We start from the raw sequence: 22,711 nt of genomic DNA, 5'->3' as shown, positions 1-22,711 counted from the left end.
TGTAATTGTATAACTTTTCGTTTCCTTCCTAAATGTCCCACGAATCCCCCTTTCTCTTTCTCAAACTCATGTCCTCTTTTTCTTTAATTAATTATATGTATGTGATATATATCATATACATAACATATGTAATATATTCTTACATATATAAATAAAGTTTCCTCAGTCTATATAATATCACTTGTAAGTATATGATTTCAGGGCCAATCATTTGTTATTAGGAACCAGTAGGAGGTGGGAGGGATCTTCCCTGAGAAAGACTGTTTCTCCTGTTTTCAGCATTCTTTAGTTGCCTATATTCTATTCTCTGATCTTAGAGCCCTGGGAGGTTTCTTCCTTCTGTGTTCCATGCCTATCAGTATCATCCTTATTTATTTTTTATTGGGGCAGCCATGTAGATGGAACTTTGTGGGTGTTGCTTCTCTTGACATTTCTAGAAGGCAAAATCTCATGACACATTTCCTGTTCCTCTGGAACTTACAATCTTTTAGCCTCCTATTCTGCTCTGACCCCCAAGCCTTAAGTGCAGGAGTTGTGGCCTGGGTACAACATGATCACTTTTTCTCTCTATTTTAGTTGTTTGTGGTTTGCTGTAATGGTCTCCATCTGTTGCAAAAAGAAGATTCTTTGATGGGAGGTGAGACCTATATTTATCTGTGGGTGTAAGGATAAATATTTAAAATGTAGTTAGGAATTGCGCTGGTTTAGTAAAATGTTGGTTGTAGGTTTTCCTCCAAGATTCATGCCTCCACTAGCCCCAAGACATGATTTTTCTCTTGTTGAGTGAGCCTTAAGTTCAGTTAGAGAGCTGTTGGTTATCACCAAGGTTTTCATGCCACTATTGTACCCTTAGGGATATCTTGATGTGCTGGTCCTTGCTGTTCATAAATATATATACCTGCTCTTTGTTTCCTTCATTTGAAGTTTGCTTGGCACCATTTAGTACTGGGAAAAGTAGTCCCCAAGAAGGAAACTTTCAGGTCAGATCCAGCTTGGATCTTCTTGGGTCCTGTGTTTGAAGTATATAGTGTTTTACATTCAACCTTTGAGAGGTAACCAAAGGCAACAGCCATACCCTAAAATGTTTTTGAAGTCTCTTAGACCACCCTGACCACCAACTTCATTTACCTTTTAATAAATCATTTCTCTAGTAAGAAGTTCAACTTTGAATTTAGGAACTACATTGACTGATACATTCTAAAATCTGAGCCAAGCCCTGGGTACATTGGTTAGTCCAGGAGCTAAGACATTTATCTTCAATAGCTCTGAGTAATGTTTGAAATGCCATACATGTTACAGAAGACAAGTTGGCATACATATGAAGCAGCCACACTGACTTCTACACGTTAACACTTCTTGCTTTAGACAAAGGTATGGACAGGTCTTTTCCAGAAAAATAAGTGCTCCCCTTATCAATTCAATTAAGGGCTATTTACAAGCATATCTACATTTTTATAATTTATTCTCCCCAAGACTTATAGACCTGTATGTATATTTCAGTGGAGAATAGAAATCTGAGCAGCCACACCCAGTTTGCCACTAGCATAGAACCAACATGCTCATCTGGAAGAGTAGTTAATTTCTGGCTGTGGAAAGAGGTGGGCAAGGAAGAAAGCAAGATGAGTATAGCCTGCCCCCACTGTTGCTGCTGCTGGAGGAGGAGGAAGAGGTCTTTGGAGGATGTTCAGGAGAAAGGAACAGAAATACTGGGTTGAGAGAGGACAGATGGGTGGTGGCCAAGACTGGCAAATGGAACAGAGAAGCCAGTAACACACAGATAGCCCAAAGTAATCATGCCAGGAACAGGGGAATTTAGGCAAAGTGAGTAAGTAAAAATGAAAGCGAATTTTTAAAGCACCATGTCCCAGTTTTAACTGGAAACCTGTAAGAAGGACAGAGACAGAGTTGACCCTGCATCCTGGGTACCGTGTTCTTTTCAAAGGGTGACTTTAATCTGATCCAATTCCATTCCTTCTCTAGCTACTTCTCTACTTCTACACTCCCATTTATTGAAACATTTCCACATGAAAGATTTTCATTATGTCACCATCACCCCAACCATCAGTAAAAACATAATGCCATTATTTTAATAAACAAGAAAAGCAAAGAGAATGTAAGTGCAGAGAAACCAGGCAAGAGCCCAAAACATCGTGTCTCCAGGAAAGCAGCTGAAGGAACAGCCCTCTGATCAATCCAACAGCACCTCATGGAGCTTGGATGATTGCTTGTGGCTGAGAACTATGTTTCCAATATATTACAAATAGAATAAATAAAACTACCATTTAAAAACTCTTTCTCCAAAGCATCTTAAGATCTACAGCATGACCTTTTTATTTCTTTGCTTTGCTTCCTCATTTTAGTTCTGTTCCAAAAAACACAAAATTTATTCCTTCTGGGATTTCCATTTCCTGGGTTCAGAATGCCAGCACTTTCTATGCATGGGTTCAATAAATGACACAGACAGCATGGTTGGGAAGCAGTGCAAGACAAAGAAGAGGGCTCATGCTGTCCTAATGAGAATTGGGAGTGTTCAGGGCCTATGGCTTGTATAATAGAATAACAGTCATGAAACATAAATTCAAAACCTATGTCTGCCTGGCTTTAGCTGTGAAAAGCTGGCTTTAGCTTTTCCTCTTTTGAGGATGGCACAACATGACCACTGTTGGAAACATTTAGCAAGCTTAAGAACTACTGAGTCCTGGTTTAGTTGCTCCTTCTGAAATTGCATAAACATTCATAACACACTCATTCTGTATAAGGTTACTTGTATATAGGTTTTCAAATGTGAACATTTGGTACTGGATTGGGGAAGACTATTTCTCCAGCTATTGGCCTTCCTAAGTTTCTTCTTGTTCTTTATATATGGTTGAGGCCCTGTGAGCTTCTGCCCATCCCTATCCCTGACCCTCAACCCATGTCCATGTTGATATGTCTATTGGTCCATCCTTGTCAGGTCATGGTCATGTTTAGGCAGCAATATTGGCAAGACTTATATGTGTAGCTTCTCTGACATTTCTACAAGACACAATATTATGACAAACTCCTTTTTCCTCTGATTCTTATGGTCTTTCCATCTCTCTCTTCTGTAATGTCCTCTGAACCATAGATGCATGAGTTGTGATATAAATGTATACGTTGGAGCCACGCCACCCCATGTGTGATCAGTTGTGGTTTTCTGTGATGACTTCCATTTGCTGTAACGAGCTTCTTTCATAAGGGGTGGTAGAGTACTTTAAGAAAGCTTGATGATTTAGACCATGACAGGAGTAGATTCTTTTCTAAGGTCCACAAATGTATTAGCCTTAGGAGCCTAACTTTCTAACGCCAGGCATGAGTTTGCTCTGTGATCCCAATTACACAGCTGTTGGTTACCACTGATGTTTAAAGGCCACTTCTTGCACCTTTATCAATATGTTGACACGCTGGAAATTGCTATGGTTCATGGGTGTTGCAGCTTGGCAGGACTGCTTAATTGATTCACTCCTTTGATAGCTAGCACACTATTTTCTGGAACCATGGGAGCTAGAACACAGGAAAGAGGCTTTTGGGACAGATCCAAAATTGAATCTTCTGAGTTATGTGTCCTAAGTGTATGATTCATTCAGCAATAGGGGCCCACCCTGAGCCCCTAATAGGCAATTGAACACTCCATCAATAATCTATTATGTTTGGTAGCCATGTATTAATAGGCCTTGTATTCTATAAGTACATATATAAAATTGTTTAGTGATTTTAAGGCACTATCTTAGTTAGGTTTTCTATTGCCGATTTGATACTTTATATGGGTGAAATGCCATGGCCAAAAAACACCTTAGGAGGAAAGGATTCCTTTTACTTACAGTTCCATAGCATAGTTCATAATCAAATGCAGTCAGGGCAGGGACTCAAAGCAGGAATATGGAGGCAGGAGCTGATACAGAGGTCATGGATGAGTGTTGCTTACTGGCTTGTTCCTCATGGCATACTCACCCCACTTTCTTATAGAACCCAGAATCCCCAGCATAGGGGTTGTACCACCCACAGTGGGCTGAACCCTTTCACATCCATCAGTAACTAAGAAAATGCTCTGCAGTGATTCCCTACAGCTTGATCTTAAGGAAACATTTTCCCAGTTGAGGTTCCGTCCTCTCAGAAGACGATAGCTTTTGTCAAGTTGACAGCATAAAACTAGCCAGAACAGATATCAATTAGATAATACATCATTGTCATAAGGAGATAGAAGTAGAGAGGAAGACTGTCTATAGATTTGGGATACAAAAAGTAAATTAATACACAGTGTCAGTATCATTTGCAGGAGATTTACGTTTTATATTCCCAAAACTCTTCTAACATTCACATCTTATAACTTGTTTTCTAGCCACTATTGCACCCTTTTCTTTAAAAAAATAATGGTTGCTATAGATGTATGATGAAACAGATATGTGATTAAACTTCCTGCAATCATAAGGACCATGCAGTATGAGAGACTGAGAGGCTGAAGGCTTTCTTCACCATCCAGGGGATAATTCTCAGAGCAAAGAATTCATCAATATCAATGGGTTGATCTTCAAGAAATAGTTCCAGTGAACATCAAGAAATGAGAGTGATAACAACATGGTGGCTTCCTGCAGATATTGTGGCATTTTACAGCAGAAGGATTTTACTTAATGGGATAAATATCTCAAATGTACACTGGTGTCTTTTCCTAGACCTCATGTCAGACATGCCTCTCCCTGTCTACCCTTCCAAAAGGCTTTGGTGACTGGAAATACCATGATAGTAATCACATCTGGCCCTGCTCTTCTCCACTCTATGGTGTGACATTCTGTCTTTGTGCTTGCTCCCCAGGGCATACATGAGTGTGAAGGAGCTAAAGGAGGCCTTGCAGCTCAACAGTACTCACTTCCTCAATGTCTACTTCGCCAGCTCAGTTCGGGAAGACCTTGCAGGTTCTGCCACATGGCCCTGGGACAAGGATGCTCTCAGTCACCTGGGTAGGTGATGTGAAGAACAGTGGTAGATAAGACACAGGGCATCTCAGGAGAGTTTGTGAAAGTAATTTGGGCAAAAAGGAAAGGTAAGAAATATGAAGTCAGTGAATTAACAGCTTTAGGTTGAGAATGACTGTTGGGTAAGTCAATAAAAACATTTCAAAGTGAAAACTAAGAGGCAGGAGATCAAACACTCAGAATGTTCTGAACTGTTTCTGTAGTCTAGAGATAGACCATTCTGGTGGTTTAGGCCTTTAATCCTAGTGACAAGGAAGTTGGTATTAAAATATCATCTTTCAAGGCCTGCCTGGGCTGTAGAGTACATTCAGGGACAGCCTGGGCTACTTACTGAGTAGCAGTTTGGTGATTGTATTATCAAATGAAAAGTCAAAAGGAACATTACATTGTATTCATAAACGTTCAGTAACTATGGGTGACTGCACTTGAGTCTGGATACAAATGGACTTATCAGCAGGCAGACAAGTATTGGAGAAGGAGGTAGGGGACCCTATAGTCCACTGTTAGATAGATTAAAGAAAAGGAGAGGTATTGTCCTCAGTTGTATACAAACTGGTGGCACAAACAGGCTCCAATGAATAGTCATAACTCATTGGTCACATACATATCCATGGTTACGATAAATGGATCATGAAATAGTCATGAATCTGGAAAAGGAACAGGTAGTTGGTTGTGCCAATAGGGATATGAGAGATTTAAGAAAGTATATGGGGTGAGGAGAAAATAGCTAGAATGAAGCACATCCATGTATAGAATTGCAAATGAGCTAGCTTTATTTAAAAAGTGAGGTCTCAGTGTCATGTGTATATAACACAAGGTATGGATAGTTGAGACAAGAAATATCAGTACTTCAAGGTCACTTTGGGCAACAGAGTGAGATCAGTATTCACTTAATTAACTAATTAAAAATCTAAAGAACACCAGCTACAACTCTGCACGGAAACAAATTGCTGGGATTAGGTCTTATTCATTAGATCCATTTTAAGACTTAGAGAGATCTAAAAGGGGAAAATATCACTAAGGTGACCAAAGTGTGAAACCTGATTTAGTAATACTATATCAGGAAGGTGGTGGGCCTTTTGCTTAGCTCAGACACTCAAGGAGACCCTTGGAAAATTCAGGCAGGTTTCAGTCCTGGATTTGCAGGATGACTAAATAAATTGGAAGTACCCTGGACTTCTCATAAAGGACATTGTGAGTTACTGTAGCCTTTCTGATGACAATGGCTATACTAGAGGGTCCTAGTCAAGTAATCCAATCAAGAGTGAGTTTGGGTGATTTGAATTGCTTCCTCAAAACAACAGTAGCAGAGAAGATACAGAGCCCTGTGAAGAAGCACCTTTCTAATCTCCAAGGGTCACCTTTCTGGTGGATGTGTAAGGGTCTCTGACAGCAAGGTATACTCAGCAGCAGTTGGATCTCAATTTGAAATCTTAAAAAGTGATTTTTCCTGGTCTTTCTAGAAATAAATTTGACAATTTGACAAGAATTGTTGAGATGGTGTAGATTATTGAATGTCTGGTAATTTTATTAGATATGAAATCATGATCAAGATTCACCAATAATGCAAAAGTAGATGAACTGCTTGAACATTAGCTGTGGAAGGACATCAGACATGAGGACTCAAGAGGTCTAATCTCAGAGAAAGAAAAATTGTACAGTTGAGCGCTATAGTATAACCCATATTTTTTTCCTTTCAAGGAAATCACCCAAGTCCTAGTAAAAGGACTAGAATAAGGGGAGAAACAGCAGCCTTGTGTTTGCTTAAGACTCACCAAGGAGCCAGAGAGTTCAGGCTCAAGATCCCAGGGAAATAGAAAGCACGGGGGAAGTGGGTTCAATGTCAGACTCGTGGTTATCCTCTCAGAATATTCGTTAATTATTTAAGTATGCATTCTCAGAGACAAAGTCTAGAAACCAATTCCAAAATTACTTCTAAAAGATTAAAAATTGGTGTGGTGACTTCAAAAGTAACATGACAGAAAAGAAAGAAAATGAAATTAGACCCTGTCAAGGAGAAGGAGCACCGAAGACAGGCATGGTGCACCAAGGTATAGGAGGCTGGTTTACACTAGGCTTAGAATCCAACCAGAAGCCCTCTCAGTTGATCTTTATAGGAAATTATCTTGCCTAACCAAGAGAAAACATCTTCTGAGAGAGACAATAGCATCACGAGCACCCTACATAATTTTAAATATAGTATCAAGCAATCAATATAAAAATCACTTAATATTTTCAGGAAATACAGTCAAATGAAGGAAAACAAAACCAATTCAACAACAAAGACAATACCACCAATAGATTATGAGATGTCAGAGGTTTTAGTTACTGGGCTGCAGTATAAAAATAACTAATGTGTAGAAATACGTAAGAGCTAGAGGACTAGTTACGAGAGCTGGGTTCTGTTGGAAATCATCAAGTGAAATATTAGAGCTAAAAAAATAGTGATGGAAATTCAAATTCAAGAATTAGTTGAAGGCTAGTGATGAAGAAGTAGAGGCCTCAAAGAAATTCTAGAAGTTAAAGCTTAGAGAAAAATGTGATGAAAAAAATAAGAAACCACCTTGAGAAATACTCAATTAGTTACGTTACTTGATTAAAAACTGCTAATGAAATTGGAGTTCTAGAAGACTAGAAGGGAGCTAGAAAGGAAATAATATTAAAAGAGAGAATGGCTGATCATCTTTCAAACTGACAAAAGTTATCAAGTCATGTATTGGAGATGTTTTACAAATGCCAAAGAAAACAGGGTCAGAGAAGATTCTGTCTGGACCACTGCAACAAAAGTGATGAAAACCAAAGACAAGGAAGAAAAGTCTTCAGGTTAGACAGTGGGAATCTGGATATGCTATCTGAGGAATATGATAATAAGACAGACATGTTGTCTCATCAACCAAAATTGCACAGCGTCAAGTATTGGGCTGATAGCATTTTAATGTTAAAGAAAATAGTTTCTAACATAGAATTCTAAATTTGACAAAAATATCATCTGAAAAGAAAAAATATATAAAATAATTTCAGATGAATAAAATCAGAGGTAATTTATCCAAGTGCCGAGAGAAAGCCTGGAAAAGGTTAGGAAGCAGGAAGGAAATCTCAGGTAGAGACTGAGACATAAGGAAAGCCACTGCTGCTGCTAGAGAGAATAAAACCATCAAAGCATGCACCAATGCAGGTGCTTTATATCGATGTTGAATTAAAAATGTACAGTGTTACAAATGACAAAAGGGGAGCAGGAAACTAAAGCATTTAAGGGGTCCCTTTGTCTTTGTTCAGAAAAAGCCCTGATTTCATATCATTTTAGGTAAACATTAAATTCATATGGAAATCTCTATATTGTTTTTCTGTCTAAAGATGGATTGATTAGTAAGATACCAATGAACGTAGTGAGGCCAGAGCAATGACTCAGTGTCTAAGCATGCATAGGACTCGTACAGAGGACCCAGGTTCAGTTCCCAGCACCCACACCAAATGATCTCAATAACCTGTAACTATTGTAATAACCTCTTGGACTCTGAGGGTACCCACATTCATGTGCAAATATCTACACACACACACACACACACACACACACACACACACACACACACACACCTAAAAGAACTGAAACCCTAAAAAAGAAAATCTAATGTAAGAGCACAGTGGATAGAATAGAAGTATAAGGAAGTATAGTAAATACAATGGAAATACTAATCCAAAGAAAAGCAGCTTTCTAATGTAAGATAAAGTATACTGTACAGTAGTACTATCAGAAGTAAATATGGATAGTTTTCATAAAAGACTAAATTCGATTAGAAAATGTAATTGTGATGAGTTTGGATGTGAACATTAACATGGTCTGAAAAAAAAAAAAGATATCCACTTATAGAAACCCAGACAAAATGGCAGTCATAACTATTGGTTTTAAATAGTTTTCTTAGAAAATGATAGGACAAGTAAATATTCAGTAGATATACAGATATTTGAGAGACATGGTTAAAAGTTTGGCTCAACAGAACCAGACTGTATCCATGCAGAGCAGAACATTCGTTTTTTTTTTTACATGCCGTGGAAAACTTAACGAAGGAGTTCTTCACCACAGAGTAATTTCAGAGGACTGAAGTCATAAAACTTTTCTCTCTCATCTCATTGTAAATAAGTTAGAAATCAAATGATAAGAAAATAAAAACGAGGAAACCTCTGACTATTTAGAAATTAAGCAATATACTTTTAATTAACCATAGCCAAATTATAGTGCAAACAGGAAACTGTTTTTAAATAAAATGATTAAAAGATGTTATTAAAAAGCTTTTGTGCATATGGAGACACAAGCAGGGGAAATGTACAGATTTGCTTATTAGGAAAGGGGAAAGTCTGCATAATAAGCCAGAAAAAATAGCATATTAAACTCAAAGAAAGGGGAGAAGAAAGAAGTAAGATCAAGGCAAGAAATAAATTTGTTGAAAATAAACTTTTATTAGAAAAAATTAACAGATTAAAAAGGGTTTGAGGAAAGAAAATATGGGGAAGTAAATTGATTAATTACCAGGAAGACAAACTTAATATAAAAACAATAGAAAACAAATCTATCCTTTCATAAAATAATGAAAGAACTGGGCTAGATGTTGCTTACCTTTAATCCCAGCACACAGGAAACAGATAAGGCATATTCTGTGGGTTCGAGGCCAGTATGGCCTACACAATGTGTTTCAGGCCAGCCAGCACTATATAAAACTTACATTTAGATTTAACAGGTAATAATTATTTTTACCTAGTGGCTTTGGAGAAATTGTATATCCACAGGCAACAGAAAATGAGCCTCAGCCTGCACTTTGCAACTTATAGAGAAATTAAGTCAGAAGAGAACATATACTTAAGTGTAGAAAACGAAACTATAGAGTGTCTAGTGGAAAATATAGGCAAAAATCTTCAAAATAGGGCCGAGCAAAAAGTAGATATATAAAATACTAAAAGTATGGTTTATGAAAATAAAAGCTTACCAGTTAGGTTCTATCAGTATCAAAAACCTTTGCTGACAGAGTCTGCTCAAATGCATAAAGAAGCAGCAAGTTGTTTAAGATGATTAAAAAAGCAAACATCTGGAAAATGATTACTATTTATAACATGAAAGCTCTCAAAACTTGTGAGTGGTTGGGAGTAGTTAGTTAGGGTATGGGATAGGACTAGGTAGGGGAAAGATACAGATGTGTGTGTGTGTGTGTGTGTGTGTGTGTGTGTGTGTGTGTGTGAGAGAGAGAGGGGGGGGACAGAGACAGAGAGAGAGACAGAGAGAGAGAGGGAGAGAGAGGATAATAGGAGGAAGATTTTATTTGTTTTATTTGGTTTTGTTGTTTGTTTGTTTATTGAGAATGGGCCTCAATATGTAACTCTCACTGATCTGAATCTCCTTATTTAGACCAGAGTGTCCTTGAACTCATAGAGATCCTCCTTGCTCCAAGTGCTGGAATTAAAGACATGTGCTATCATGTTCAAGAAGAAGGAAGGTTTTAGTGATGAGCTGAGTCTATATTTTGAGTGTGGCAAAGTTTATACAGTTGTATAAACTTACATAGTACTGATGACATACATGTACACACACAATTGTAAGAACTTGTCTGTGACCTCTACATGTAAGGAGAAAACTGCATACAGTCAGTGTGTTGTGAATGCTCGCTGACAGAGGGGCTAGGAAATAGAGAAGGAACTACATTTCAGTGCAATGATACAAGAAATGTTTATAATTTATATGCTGAAAATCTGACAGAAAATTTCATTGCAAAAAGCAGCTACGGGTGTTTGTTTTTAAAACTCTGAAAAATGAGATTGCTCTCAGGAGCTGGGCTGAGCAGCTCATCGCTCTGATTCAGTATGAAATTGCTTGTATATCTGTTTATTGTTTTCTATTCAATCATACTTGCAATTTACAAGGAGAAAACCAGTGTGAACAGCTGGTGTGGCATGATAAAGACATTGAGGATATTCTAAACAACCTTCCCAAGAGGCTGGGTAGGATTATGTTTGTATCAATGTGCAACAGCTCATCAATTTAAGGTGATCTGAGAGATCTACATAGAAGCATATCAGCCCCACAGTTTGGAAAACCAAATGCAGTTTCTGATTACCAATGGCTTCCACCCTATAGGAATCCCGACGTTCATTCTGCTTTGCTATCAACACCATTTCTAGCACTGAGTATGATTTTTGGCTTTCTAGTCCTATGCTAATGAAGGAGATAATTTTTATGTAAATAACATCTGAATAAATGTTATGGCTTCAAAGACAGAATATTTGACTAAATAGTAAACCATCACTTCTATATTAGTCACTAATACCATAGTCATAACCCTTCATTCATTCAAGTGTGCATGTATGCATTCATTCAAAGAGGGATTGGTGAATCTGTCTTGTGGCAATACAGGAAGAGAACAAACACTAGAACAGAGCAGTGCAGAGTACTAGTGGGAGATAGACATGTAATACATAATTATGCTGTGTGTCACAGAGCAACACACAGCGTTAGACAGGCCCGTGGAGAGAAAGTGCCAAACTCTTTGAAAGCATCCTGGGAGATGTTCCTAGAAGCTGACACTTGAAGTAAGCACTAAAGGACAGATGATTCTAGGGTGTGCTTGGCAGAAATGCGAGGATACCTTACCATGCAAAACTAAGAGATGTCCTAGAAGATGGCTGGTAAATCCTGCCCATGCTTAGAAGTAAGGTGAACTCAGCCTGGCTCCAGCAGTGCTCCCCAAACTTATCTTTTTCTTTGATGTCCCCCCCCAGAAGATTTATGAAAACCTCTGTTGTCCTTTGCATATTCTTAGAGTAACATGGAAAAATTTAATCTGTAAATCTAATTAGTAGCAGGCAATACAGCACTAATAGCATACCTAAATTATGATGCATTGATAATTTCTCTCTAGTCTAATTGTCATTTGAAAGGTTATTTTCAATAGTTAGACAGAAAATTTGCATTGCCTAATCAGTAGTGAACAAAAATATATGGAAAAATATATTTCGACGAGGTAAGTGTAATTCCTCACACCAGTATTTGTTCTTGTGCATGAAAATGGGTAGTAATTATTGCTATATTATTGAACATGCTAAAGTATGAATTGAATTGCTTGTTTTCTTTACCTTGAGGTGCTGAGACATTGCCTATAAAATCTCACCAACATGACTGCTCAAACATGAGCTGACCAAAGATGATACCAGTGGATATACCAAATGGATGGATGAGAGCCCAAGGGGCCTCAACCCTACACAAAGAACTAGAGCATCTAAGGAAATCTGGGAGTGGGAGAGGTGCTCTTCCTCAGGAAAGAGCATACCAAATAGCCATCCAGAGCCAAATGGTCAGCCCTGAGAACACACATTATATACTAGTAACATACAGACTAAACAATTTATATTTAAGAGTATGTATGTATATGCATTCAGTAACAATTTGTGAAAAAAGAGGCCATAAATGTAAAGGAGATCAGGGAGAGTTATATGGGAGAGTTTGAATGGGGGAAAGGAAAATGTTTTAATAAAATTATAATTTAAATAAATAAACAAACATAAATAATGAAGTAGATGAGGAAGCAGGAGTTTTGTTTGACTTAATGAATCGTTGTGCCAAGGTAGAAACAAAAGTTGGAGCAAATAGGAAGGTAGATCACTTTAGAATACATTGAGTTTGGTGTTTCTCCAAATCTTCTTACACTTAGGGGGAAGACAGACTTAGGTGTGTGTGAGAAAAAAAAGGGAAGAGTCTCCGAGAAAGCTCCTGTGAATAGCAGATAGATGCTTCCATTACTGGAGGTATTCTCACTGTCAGGGGACAGTCTGCTGCTGTGACATAGACTTCAGAGTCCTCTGGTCAATATCTGCTCCAGAGCATCCTCAGGAGATGAGCAGCAACATGCTCCAATGTGCATGAGACCCAAGTGCCTTGCACCTAAGTTCATGAGAGTTTAAACACTAGAGGTTTTCGAATGAGCCCAGACACTGTGACTTGTGGGAAAAGATGTTCTGAATGAGGGAGGGGGCTTCGACTTCCCAGAGAGAACAAATGTGTTCTGGAGAAAGTAGCCGTCTGCTTCTAGGTTTCCTTGTTATAAAATGTGGAAGTAAGTGAAAGATTACCTGGCCTTTCAAAGGGGCTCGATGAATTTTAGTATTCAGTCATAGTGGTGTTTTAAATCCCATGACTGTGGTTGCCGTTCTTGCTTGTTCCCATGACCTCCTACCTCATTTTTAACTGAGATGTCTTTAATGTCCTGGAAAGATGTTGGCTCTTTTATTAAAGCAAAGAAATGAGTTTGTAGACTTCTTACAATGGGAGAACTGTTCATAAGAGCAAAGGGAGATCCCTTCATAAGTCATGAAAGAATAGGGCAAGTGATAAGGGAAGTTTGAGGGAACTAGGCTCTGCCTGGGACAAGATGAGAACAAAACATATTGGGCAGATCTTACCTAGTACTTCAAACTCTGATTTTCAAAGAAACCCCAGAGTATATGCATTTATATATGTGTAGACTACAGAATCTGTTCATCCTTTTATTGAAATTAGATTATTTTCCCATATAATACATTCTGATTTTCATTTCCCCTCTCTCTACCCCTGCCAACTCCTCCCCGGACCTCCCTTCACTTCCTGCATTGAGATCTGCTCCCTTTCAGTCTTTCAATAGGAAAGAATAGGCTTCTAAGACAAATAACAAAACATTACAAAATAAAATATGAGAAAACCAGAACCATGCCATCCAAATTAGACAAGATGAACCAACAGAAGGAAAAGAGCTCAAGAAAAGGCACGAGAAGCAGAAACCCACTCATTCACATACTCAGTATTCTCACAAAAACACTCATGCACAAAGGACCTGGTACAGCCCTGGGCCGTCCCTATGCTTGCTGCTTCAGTCTCAATGATTTCATAAGAGCTTTGCCCCCCATGGCTCTTACACCCTTCCTGCCTTCTCTTCTATAAGGGTTCTTGACCCTTAGTGTAGGGATCTGATGGAGACATCCCATTTTGAGCTGAATATTCGCAAATCAACCTTTTTCTCCCCCCTCCCCCTCCCTCCCCACTCCTTTCCTCCTTCCCTTACTCTTTCTCTTTTTCCTTCCTTCCTTCTTTTCCTCTGTGTCTGTCCTGTATGGAGGGATGACACAGCTGTTAAATGATACACTCACGATCAAAAACCAAAACGACAACAAAAACAATCACCACCACCATGAAAATAAAACAAAACAAACAAAAAACAAAACCCAAAACATAATCATGTTAAATGTAAAACATTGAAAGGTCTTCTCTTTTAAAATACGCCCTGGCAATTGCCAACTCCTTGATTCAAAAGCAAAGCAAAGTGAAAATCAAATTAAAACAATGCCTGGCGAAGAAATGGTACTCAGTCCGTGCACACACGCTTACTTAACCAGTGAATTGCAAGGTACCAGCAGCTTGTTACCTTCCCAACCCCTTTCTAAGAACATCTGAAGTCTGCACTCATCAAATTACACTTCTTGCATGATGAAGAAATACTTGAGAGCTCCCAGTGCATGCAACCAGGGACAGGTGTAGCCGAAAGGGCACACAGAAATAAAACTGACATCAGATTCTGTAGTATCTTCATCTTCATCTTGAACATACAGGATCCATTCAGTCTTGTCTGGAACAAAGACTGCCATCCAATGAGAGTGCGGGATGCAGTACCCAGAAAATAACAGGACTCTTAGAGATATGTAGTGCCTTGTCTGATTCTGGACAGGTCCACACCTCTTTGCAGATCTCATTCTGTTCTATGTTCTTAGTCTTCCTTCATTCTTTCTTTGTTTCCCTCCCTTCTGTCTATCCACCCACTCTTGTCATTTTCTTCCTCTGCCTTCCCCAAGAGCGCTCCTTGCTTGGACACTAAGGCGCATTTTTACAAATTTCTTCCTTCATTGTGGAGAATATGTTTTGGGGGAAGCATACAGTAGCCAGACTGGAAATAATTATATAGACACTTACAGAGCAGCTCTGGACTCCCTGATTTACAGGCATATAACACTCAGTCCTAAAAGTTTTACACAACCATTTAAAAATAATTTCAACTAGTGCCCTTCACTCAAATTGCTTAAGTCGCTTTTTAAATAGAAATAGCTTTGAGAATCAATCTCTTTACCATGAGCCATTTTGGCGGCCCCGTGTTGGTTCTTGGGAAAAACCAGTGAGGACTTGGGAACATAACATCACGCTGGAAGCTTGACTTTCCACAGCTGACAGTCATCTTTTCATCATCAACTTCTCTCTTTTCTTCCCCTGCAGCATTCCCAAGACCACACAACAGCTTTGCCTTACTTTTTTAGCTTGTTCCTCATAATCAAAGCTGAAAGGCCTTCTAAGTAGGCACATCTGCATTCCTCCTGCAAGTCCATTAAGGAACAGCTGTGCCACACATGGTCGCCAGTTGCTAAGTGTGGAGAGGTCCATTCATTCTGTACCACACTTGAAAGTTGATCATAGCAGCTCCGTTTTGAGTCCAGTTCTCAATGCATACATGCAAGCATGCAGCAAATAGAAATGTACTCCGTGATTGACCTTGATCTCTGGGTTGGACACCCATGTTAATGAATAGTAGGAATGTACTCAGTTGAGCCTCATTTCACTAGAGGCTTCATCTGGCTAGAATGATGATTCACACATCCTGATTACAGATGGACCATTGTAGGGTAAGTTTTTTGCAACCTACCTTTAAGAGAGGTTCAACATCTTCTCTAGCTTACCACCCAGCAGAGGTAGAAGTGAAAAGTTATTAGGATGTTGGGGAAGTGGACCTATTCAGCATTAGTTCTTTGAGGGAAAGCTCCATATTCTTTCTTGGCAGTACAGTCCCATAGCAAACACCAAATACAACTGACTCAGTGGCTACAGTCCAGACCTTTCGGCAGGTAAACACCAGGCATGAACTGGCAGCTATAGTTCAATCCTGAAAAAACTGCAAGACTCACCCACTGACATAAGGTGAGGATGTGGAAGCAGCAAGCTGATGCAGGAACCCCATGAGCAGTTATTGGGCAAGTTTCTCTCTGGAGTCCTCACTAGTGGAGCTCAACAACGCTATGTAAGGTGAACCAGTAAATGCTTGTCATTTGTGAAGAATAGTGAGGCAGAACAAACCAAGGCTCAGTGCTCATCTCCCACTGTCCTTTGGGTCATATTTATACTCCTCCATCAAGCATTCTTTCATGTGTATGCTATATCAAAGCATCCTTTCACCTGTGTCTGCTTCAGGAAAACATTATTCCATGTGTCTGCTTTAGCAAGACATCCTTTCACCTGTGTACTCCAAAAACCATCATTTGACATAACTAGCTTTCCACAGAAACTAGAAGTTTCTACTTCAGACCACGGTCTTTTTTTTCCTTAGTCACCAGGTGATGCTGACCACCTGAGATGATCATCATTCTCATCACAGCATCACATTCATGTAGTCTTCTGAGTGACTTAGGTGTCATTTTGTCTCTTTGTGTCACCCTCTCTACTTACTCTCACTCCCTCTCTATCCAGCCACTCTTCTATAGGACTAGGACACTTCCTCAGAAATCTACTTCTAGAATGATACAAAATCCACCTACTATCTGATTTCAAAAACCTGCCTTAAATTTTGATATTCAAAAGACAGGAAGATCAACTTTGTCGGATACACATTCCCAACACATCTTTTATCTCTTTTCTTTCAACTTATGGGTCTTTTTTAGCCTAATGTGGTGGTGGGTATGTTGGTAGTGTGGAGGTAAAGATGACAGCGTCCAGATAACCTGTCTTGCTGGCCAATCCAGAGTCCTTTCAGGACTCAGATGGCACAGCCCTTAGAAATCCACATCCAGGAAAGGATCCTCTACTCCATGCTTTCAAGATTCTGTTGTTCACATCCTAATGAGGTAAGATGTAAGGAAACTCTGGCAACAGAAAAAGATTAGACTTAGGCAAAACTGTATTTTAAAAACCTTCCACATCCATTCACACTATTGTTTCAGTTTCTCCTGAGTTCTGTCATTTATTGCATCGGCTGCCATCTTCGTAGTCCCAATACCTTTACGGACCATGGCAAAAGAGAGGCAGGGCTTTTTTCTAGAGCACTGGCCATCCCCACGAGACCATCAATATAGAAAAAATGTGGTTGTTAGGAATAAGGCAGTCTTTACACTACACTAAGACATGAGGCAAGGGCCAGTCTGACACTGATGCACAGGGTGATTCTTAACCCTTGAAGGATGAACCCAGGTCTCTTGATAGTCTCTTTCTCAGGCACTGGTGATAAGACTTAGTCTTTTCTGACAATTTTGAGGCCTAAAAAGTAATGCCAAGTCAAGTGGTTTAGTTATGGGAAAAGGAAGGTAGCAGGGGTGGGCTTTAGTAAGGAGGGCAGATTGAAGCCAGCTCTAAACTCATGTCATGTGACTTCCTGTTCTGGGAACACCTGTCTCGGCATCCTATGGAAATGCTGAGGTGAGTGGGAAATGCTAGCTCCTCAGTAGTAGGAGAGGTAAACCTTAGGTGAGCTTATTAAAAAAAAAGCAACATTCTTCCAAAAATTTAATATTTTAATAATTCTTTGAGAATTGTGTACACTATATTTTTATCATGTTTACTCCCTGCCCCTCTCAGATCCACCCCTTATTTCTCACACCTCTTACTGTTATATGAATACACACACACACACACACACACACACACACACACACACACACACATATATATATAATATAAATACAAACTTGTAAGGTTGTTTAGTGCTTTTCCTATGTATATGTTATCAGGGATGAATAACTAGTATTGCATTCAGTACTATTACAAGGCTCCTTCTAATACAATTAAAAGATTCCTCCCTGGGGAAGATAATCTCTTCTTGTCTGAGAAGTCATTAATTGCCTGTACCTTTCCATCTAAGGATGACTCTCCATGAAATTTTTCCCACCCACGTTGGCATTTCAACTGGTGTTACCAATTTGAAGGTCTTGCTTAGGGAACCATCATGTTGAGACTTCATGGGTGCAGCTTCCATGGCCTAGAATAGAAGACATCATATTGCAGTAGCAGTTCAGGTCCTTTGGCTCTTACAGTTTTTCTACTCTCTCTTCCAAGATGTTCTCTGAACCTAAGGTGTTGGGACTAAGTACTTCATGATCTGCTCTCCTCTACATTTTCTGATCAACTGTGGTCAAGTAATTCTCTTATTTATTAAACAGCTAGCATGTACCAAATACTTTTTTATTTATTATGTATGTGTTCACATTCATGTGTGGAAGACAGAGACTGATGTCAATGCTTTCCTCAACCTAAGCTTTGATGCAGAATATGGTATCTAACCTGAAACTCACTGCTTCTGCTAGACTAATTGACCAGCAAACCTCAAGGATTTCCCTGCTCTCCCTCCCTAACGCTGAAACTCAGATTGTGCTGCTGGCCCAGTCAATTTTACATGAATAATGGGGATCTGAGTGCAGTCCCTCATGCTTTCAAATTAAACATTTACTGACTGAGCCATAGCCATAGCTTCCAAATATTCCTAAAGTGTACCGATGTGGCAATATCATCCCTCTTTACAGGCAGTGATGTTTCTAGGAGGCCGGATGGACAATGGCAGAGAGTATATAGAGGAACTAGGTATCTCCCTAGCTGCCTCTCCCTGGACCTCCTGTGCATCTGTCTATAGTAATGGCAATCCAGCCAAGCTTTTAAAATACTAATGCATGAACTAACTTGGAAATATTTGAGGTTAGCATTTATAACTTCGTTTTTTCACTCCCTCAGTTGTTTAATTTATATCTGGGGCTGAGAAGCTTGCCTCTCTCATGTGGATATGTTTCGTCACTATAAAGACCCAATGACAGATATCAGAGAAATGTCTGAAGGTTAGTTCTGGAGGTGTCCATAGAACATAATTAGATGCCACTATGTTAGATATAAACTATTTTTGTAGAGGCTGTGATGGACTTCTTGGTGTTTGTCAAAGGCATAACTAAGGGTGGCTGTTGTTCCTTTATTTTTCTCAAAGATGTTTTCCATTACAGGTGGTGTCGTCCTCAACCCAGCCTATTATGGTATGCTTGGCCACACCAACATCATGATCCATGAGGTGGGACATGTCCTGGGTCTCTACCATGTATTCAAAGGAGTCAGCGAAAGAGAATCCTGTGATGACCCCTGTAGAGAAACAGTGCCATCCATGGAGACAGGAGACCTGTGTGCTGACACTGCTCCTACACCGAAGAGCAAGCTCTGTCGGGACCCAGAGCCAGCTAATGACACCTGCGGCTTCACCCTTTTCCCACGGGCTCCATTCAATAACTACATGAGCTACACAGGTATCACCAAGACTCCATGGTTTTGTTTCCTGTTAAGACCATTTAGTGTCTTTGGGAATTAGTAGGGTACAGTTAAGAGACCAAGGGAAATTCATGTCACAGAGTTGAAGTATACTTTGGACTGGGTATTCCTATATTTTCCATATGTTTGTTTGAAGTTTGACAACATACTGAGATATTACAGGTTTTTGTTGACTGGATTCTCTTCCATGAGAGCTTGAAAGTGAAAGATGTTTCTGTCTTGAATAAAATGGGACAAAGTTGGAAACCCTCTTGAGATCTAGTCAGCTTTTACACTGTGATGATTTTTATTGAAGGCTGTACCCTGAAGGCTCTCTAGTCAGATAGTGATGAATGACAGATCTCTGGGTGGAGACTTCCATTCATTAGTTTTACAGATAGTTCACAAACTGACTTGATCAAGTGAAGCACCAAAAACCTTTTATCTTATGCTGTGTAAAAACTCAGACTCTCTTTTAACACAACACTGACTCTTAGCTGACCTTCCATGTACTATGCTCAAAATCATACTATTTGATTTTTAAAATGGTGCCTTCTTTGTTGGCCCTGGTGAAAACTACATTGTATGGCCTGGTTCTTCTTGGGGTCATCTTCTGGATCATCCTTCTTGCCTCTTTCCAAGACCTCTTCTATTTCTGGCAAAAAGTAGCAACAAGCATTCTTTTAAAGACAGGCATAATTATAATTAAAACTGACTACTTTGATTTGATCACCTACTCTGATGGTGAAAGAAAGCAACTTGTTTGTTCTCTGTCTTTATAAAAGGGAAACTACCAGCCCCTGTTCATGGTTTCAAAGATAAGACAGAACAATGAGCTACCTGGTTCTGTCTGTGGCCTCTGAAGATGGTTCTCTCCAAATGTCATCGTCGTAAACAATGAATTGAATCCATAAGCATCGACACCTCTGTCTCCCTCAACAAGGAATAGACAGATGGTCTTGGACATACAGAGTCTAGAAGAAAAGACTCCTTAAGTATGGCAGAGACAATGTTGAGAGGCAGAATGGGGGCAGGGACAGAGTTGGTCTACTCCAAATAGAAAAAGTGCTCGAAATGAAAATGACTGGTTTTCAACCTTATGAAATGTATAGTGAACACAGGGATTTTGCTGGCTCTGACAGGTTAGGAATATCATTTGCATCCCTGAGGCTTCCTTGACATTTCAGCTTCTCTCCACTGACCCTCCTTGGGCATGGTCATAGGTCTATGTAGAAGATGTAGGTAATTCCAAACATAAGTGAGGAGACCCTCTGCTGAAACACTGCCACCTTGTGGTGTGCTCAGTAGTAACCATCAGTTTAGGACAGCGGTTCTCTGTGTGGATCGCAACCCCTATGATGTTGTACGTCAGATGTCCTGCATATCAGATATTTACATTACAACTGATAACAGCAGAAAATTACAGTTATGAAGTAACAATGGAATAATCTTATTGTTGGAGGTCACCACAACATGAGGAACTGTGATAAGGGTTTACAGCAGTAGGAAGATTGAGAACCACTGGCTTAGGACAATCCTGTGACTTCGAACAACCTTACTTGTGAGAAAAGCAAGTCTCTGCTTTCCCTTTTCCATGTTTGGCTTTCTTTCTAGAGAAGAATGCCTTTCTTTACAGAGTCTAATATTTCCTGAGTCTAATAAATGTAAGATGTAGGATGGCAGGGATAGTGAGAGCAGAGTAAGATATGTCTTTGTGCACTGGTACAGGTTATAGCCTCAAAACCCTTTTTGTCTCCACAGATGACGATTGCACTGACAACTTCACCCCCAATCAGGTGGCCCGGATGCATTGCTACTTGGATCTTGTATATCAGCAATGGAGTGAAAGCCAAAAGCCCACCCCCATACCCATACCACCCATGGTTATTGGTCAAACCCACAAGTCCCTCACTATCCATTGGCTGCCTCCTATCAGCGGAGTTGTATATGACAGGTGAGAGAGATGCTCTGCTATTTTTGAACTATTACAAAAATGTGGAGAAAGTCTAAAATGAGGGGATCCCCACCTCCTGAGTCTACCCTCGGCTCAGCTCCTTAACAGAGCGAAGGGTCTTGCATGGGAGCCAGAGGTACATCGTGTGTGCTTACTCCACACAAGAGTGGCCTGGAGAACTGGCCAGGCATTGCCTGCACATCTGTCTTAGCTAGCTGTTCCTCTGCAGGGAAAGTTTGTCTTTTTGGACAATGGTGACTGTAGCAGGGGAAGTAGATCATGTTTCTTATGTCAGTTCTAGTGAGGAAAGAAACTGTAGGGGAGTATAAACTGAGCTCAGCATTTCTATCACTATTGTTCTGTTCTGCCTGATGGCCACTCTCCAAAGGAGTGCTTTCACCTGTTTCTATCTGCCCCCTCTGCTGGCAGCTTGTGTTTTTGTCTTTGACTGCCATAGTAAACACTTAATGCCTACTCATAAAAGAAAGAAAATCGTGATACTTGAAGCCAATTGCCATTCTTCCTTTGCTTACTTGTAGAATCTAACCTCAGGAAAATCCTTACAGACAGACAGACAGACAGACAGACAGACAGACAGACAGATAGATAGATCGATCGATGGATGATGGATGGATGCATGGATGGATAGATAGATAGATAGATAGATAGATAGATAGATAGATAGATAGATGAATGATGGATGTATGCATGGATGGACTGATAAATAGATAGATAGATAGATAGACAGATAGATAGATAGATAGACAGACAGACAGATGACAGACAGATCTGGTGTGTGTGGTGTGGCAATAGGGAATATGGTTTAACTAAAAAGGCATCTTTGAATCCTGTAGACTTTGCTTTCTGGAAACCTACACTCAGATACTAAATAATGGGGAAGCTGTTTTCTCTTCAGTCTCACTGTGTGGGAGACACTGTGATATCTGGCTTCACTTGTTTAATGCAAGTGGGGAGAGGGAGGTGGGGCTAGCTCAAGACCCCACAACCAGTGATTCAGAAAAAAAATCCAGAAGTGAGCAGGACAGACTAGATAAATACTTTGAATTTTCAGTTTTCCCATTTTGCAGGTAGACATCTACTCCTTCATTTTTCTTCATATAATATTTTACTTGAGAATTTCCATATATTTGACCATAGTCACTCTCACTCCTTCTGGTGACTTGTTCTGCATCCTTTTCCATTCCCCAGATTTGTGGCCTTTACAATTTTAAAAAGTAACCCCTTAGTTCCACTTTGTGCTTTCCAGTGGGTACAGGACCAGTGGACAGTAGCTCCTCTTTGGACAACACTTTACTGTGGGTATCCATCCAGGTTCAGCTAAGGAGCAGATGGCCCTGGAGCATGCACTCATGTTCTCTAGATTTAATGAACGCCTGAGGTTTGGGCAGATAAGGAGAGATGAGGATATTCTAAAGCCAGTGGATTCTTCTT

General features: G+C 39.7%; 1 protein-coding gene across 1 annotated transcript in view; it reads left to right on the top strand.

The window, feature by feature from the left end:
- The window catches only part of Pappa2 (pappalysin 2), a 274,186-nt gene that overhangs the window by 83,754 nt on the left and 167,721 nt on the right, over positions 1 to 22,711 (top strand). Inside the window, exons 4-6 of the mRNA NM_001427778.1 lie at positions 4,828 to 4,973; positions 19,011 to 19,304; positions 21,067 to 21,259. Coding sequence (NP_001414707.1) covers positions 4,828 to 4,973; positions 19,011 to 19,304; positions 21,067 to 21,259 — 633 coding nt within the window. The remainder of the gene's footprint in view (positions 1 to 4,827; positions 4,974 to 19,010; positions 19,305 to 21,066; positions 21,260 to 22,711) is intronic.

The sequence above is a fragment of the Rattus norvegicus genome, chromosome 13 (genome assembly GCF_021556685.1).
Source record: "Rattus norvegicus strain SHRSP/BbbUtx chromosome 13, alternate assembly SHRSP_T2T, whole genome shotgun sequence".
NCBI classification, from domain to species: Eukaryota; Metazoa; Chordata; class Mammalia; order Rodentia; family Muridae; genus Rattus; species Rattus norvegicus.
Note: the sequence above shows the minus strand (reverse complement) of the source record. Positions and strands in the feature narration are given on the sequence as shown.